The following is a 3,909-nucleotide window of genomic DNA, read 5'->3' on the forward strand; positions in this document are numbered from 1 at the left end:
AGAAAAGACATATTGATTGTAATAATGAGAAAAATAAGAAGCGAAAATTATTGTAAAATTAGTTTTAAGGTATTGAAATAATCCATTGTAAATATAGTTATAAGATTTATTGAATAAAAAACAATATATAATTTGTGTTTTACATATCAGATTTATTAACCCAACTATTATGCTTAGTATCAAAACCTAGCCATTTAACATAGTATTTATTTCCACGTTTCTTAATTATTTTTTCAACAAGATATACATCTGGATATTTGACTTTGCTGAGTTCTTCGTTGTAAAATCCTCCTTCGATTGGTTGATCCTGGTAGTCCATGAGCTTGTACGTCGTTATACTTGTGTTTTGCACCATCTTAATGGTGAAGATTTCTGTTGTCCAGTTTGGCGTGTATCCCTTGTCAAACACATGCTTGTACTTGCTGATTCGGACTTTGTCTCCAACTTTGAATTTCTGCTTCGATTTGGTTTTCAGTGGTTGATATACATTTTCCAACAATAGTTTCTCCTGAGCAGCGGTAACATCAGCAGGTTTCATTTTGATGGTGCGGTGCTTGGTGTTGTTGTAAGTATTCACCAAGTCATCAAGTATATCGATCCACTTGTAGCTGCCACGAGCTGTAAACTCTCGCCACATTTTATTCTTAAGTGTTCTATTAAAACGTTCACAGATAGATGCTTTGAGATTGCTGAATGTTGAATACAGATTTATCTTGTGCTGCTTCATCAGATCTTTGAATTCTTTGTTGTAAAACTCTTTACCCTGATCAACATGGAGATTCTTTGGGATACGCCCTTGCTGAAGGACTGATTTCATTGCACTAGTGACATCAGCACCACTTTTAGATTTTATTGGAACAGCCCAGGCATACTTTGAAAATATATCTATGATTGTAAGCAGATACTTGTATCCTTTATTGACTGTTGCATATGGAATCATCTCAACCAAATCAGCTTGCCAAGTCTCATCGAGACCTCGGATGTCAACATGGCAACGTTTATAGTTCCTGCGGGCTGGTTTGTGTAGCTCTTGAGCTATCACTACCTTTTTGTCGTCCATTGAGTTTCTCAGTGAGATATTTAATATTATTTTGGTGAGAGGAAAGTACTGCTTTAACTTCCTCAATAGCCGTCTGTAAATTTGCCACAGTAGCTGCCAATGTTACTATTTCAGAGTGTAAATGTAAAATAATCTCTTTCTGGTCACTGTCTATATTTTTATTCAGTTCAGATATCTGTCTCAGTACAAATTGCACTGTCGCCGCATCATGTTCATTTGAAGGATTACCGAGATTGCACAGCCTTTTATTCTCAATGTTATAGTTTCCATCAGAAGTTACATTGAAACCTCTACCAGCTGGTCCTCGTTGACTTGACTTGTCATTGTCCAGTGGACGTCCAAATATATCGATGCTCATAGTTGTGAACACTTTGACTGTCAATGTCTGAATGATGTAAATTTCTAAAAGCTTTTAATATATAACCCCAGCCTCCCTGAGCTCTTCAATAATTGACATGATTTCATTCGTGTGACTTGGATTTCCAGCAGCTTGAGATGCCATCAGCAGTCGTAAACGATCAACTAGTTCATTTGGATCATCCCAGTATACATAGTCCATAGGTGTCTTGGTGGTAATCATATATTTTGGTAGTCCTCTACCATGCTTTTCAACAAAATCAGCAATATATTTCTTATACTTGTCTGTTGAATCTCTGTAAATACTTTTACTTGAATCATTACCTTTCCTATGAGTATTTGTTCTCTGGATAATTTCCAAATATTTTGTCTTATCATCTTGCGTAACAAGCGTGTCTTTCGGTGTCTTCATGAACAATAATTCCAACAACCCAGGAGTTATTGGATAATTTCTGTCTTTGACAGTTATTGTATCACTTACAAATGAAATAGGTGAATCACCTATATGCATTTCACCATATTTTCTGCGTACACCATATCTCATATCATTATCTTTATGCTTTTTACTTAAACGTTGTAAGTAATTAATGAGTAGAGAATTTTTACGCGCTGGAGTACTTGTTGATGCTGGTGGTGAGGCTATAGCAAGTGATGTGTTGTTAAGTGAACTTTCATCATCTGATATTAAACTGTTGTATACTTCTGGATCATCATATAAAGATTTTTCTACCTCTTGTTTTTCAACTTCTTGTTTTTCTTCTTTTTTAATATTTTCTTCTTTCAGCTTTGAAGATTTAACTAAACTATGAAGTGGTGTGACAATAGGTTTCAACATTTCCTCCATGGCTTTTTCAGCTGTATCTTTACCCAACTTCAACATCTTATGCTTCCGTCGGATGGCATCGCTGGCTTGAGATATCTGATGCAGAATATCCTTCTGCTTTGAAATTTCTTCAGGCTTCATGTTGACAGGTTAAAGTCTACAGCATGTATGACTATCACAATCTAAAGTACCTCAATTTATACTAATGAAGCAGTCGAATCCTTTTCGATACCTGCCACCGTTCAATTCACTGTCTTTATCTATTACCACAAATCCATATTTATTCCAGCATGCCGAGCATAAATCTCTGAATGAGTTGTATGACATGTCTGTATTGACATGATCATCATAAATATGCTTCAGATTCATTTCATCTTGACGGAACAGCACGAGAAAATTTGCATTATCTCTAATCAGATGTTTAGGTATTCGTGTATAAGTTTGACAGAGATAGAAGCTGTCTACATCCTTGTGTCGACCCATGCAGAAAAAAGCCTTGATGTGATCCTGTTTTTCACAAGCAACATCATCAAATATCATCAGTGAGTTAGGCTTAGCATCTTCAGGCTTGATTACAGCTTCATGTTCGCTGAATGTGAAGAATCCAATACCATCAATCTGTTTAAGCAGTGTCTCCAGAAACTGATACTTTGGTTGGTTAAGAGATTTTGAATAAAGATATATATTCTCAAACCTCAAACCGTTTGGATGTACAATAAGAGACAGCAGAGCATTTGTCTTTCCACAGTTTGATGGTCCACAAAATACAGCACGTACACTGTTTGGAAGTAGATCACCGTGTCGTTTGAGTTTTTTCACTCCTGTCCCTTCAACAATTTGATCAAAGTTGATAACTGGTAACTGAGCTCTTGGCTTCTTAGACTCCATGATGGCTCAATTAATTCTGAGGCTCAGAGGTATAAATACAGGCTTATATAGATCACCAAGTCAGTCTTCGATGAGTCATGTCTGAGAGCAGACGTGGTAAAGGTTTGTTCAACAATATAATCAATAAGCTCCCACTTGAACTTCACATACCAGGTTATCAGTACTGTGGTCCAGGTACAAAGTTAGCCAAGAGGTTAGCTCGAGGTGATCCAGGTATAAATCCTTTGGACTCTGCGTGTAAGGAACACGATATAGCTTACTCTAAAAATCGTGAAAATTTGGAAGCCCGTCACGAGGCTGATAAAATCCTTGCTGAGAAAGCGTGGCAACGATTTCAAGCGAGAGACGCTGCTATTGATGAAAATGCTGCTGCTTGGAGTGTGAATAAAATCATGAAGTTGAAAAGACGTTTCGGCATGGGTCTTAAAAAAGAAAAACCTATTGCTAAGCGTAAGACAATTAAAAGAAAAACAATGAAGCGTAAGACTGTTGTTAAAAGAAAGACAACTAAGTTTAAGCGAAAAATGACAAAGCGTAAGATGGTTAAACGCAAGGTAGTCAAAAGAAAGACAACCAAGACTTCCAAAAAGAAGGATGTTGCTCTAAGACAGATTGTTGATAAAGCTAAAAAGTCTATGCAACCTAGTGGAGATCCAGTTAAAACAGCTCTTGAAGGTGCTCGCAAGGCTGTTAAGAAAGCTGGTGGAAAGAAAAACGTTCGATTGCCTCGTATTCTACCAGTTCCATCAAAGATTGGCGGAGTACTTCCATTCTTGATTCC

General features: G+C 36.8%; 1 protein-coding gene across 1 annotated transcript; it reads right to left on the reverse strand.

Moving 5' to 3' along the window:
* Positions 1–1,472: 1,472 nt before the first annotated feature.
* On the reverse strand, positions 1,473–2,381 carry LOC123273761. The gene has a single exon (XM_044741239.1). It carries the CDS (start codon positions 2,379–2,381, stop codon positions 1,473–1,475), a length of 909 nt encoding a protein of 302 aa, XP_044597174.1.
* Positions 2,382–3,909: the final 1,528 nt, after the last annotated feature.

This window comes from Cotesia glomerata, unplaced genomic scaffold (assembly GCF_020080835.1).
Source record: "Cotesia glomerata isolate CgM1 unplaced genomic scaffold, MPM_Cglom_v2.3 scaffold_13, whole genome shotgun sequence".
In the NCBI taxonomy this organism is placed as follows: Eukaryota; Metazoa; Arthropoda; class Insecta; order Hymenoptera; family Braconidae; genus Cotesia; species Cotesia glomerata.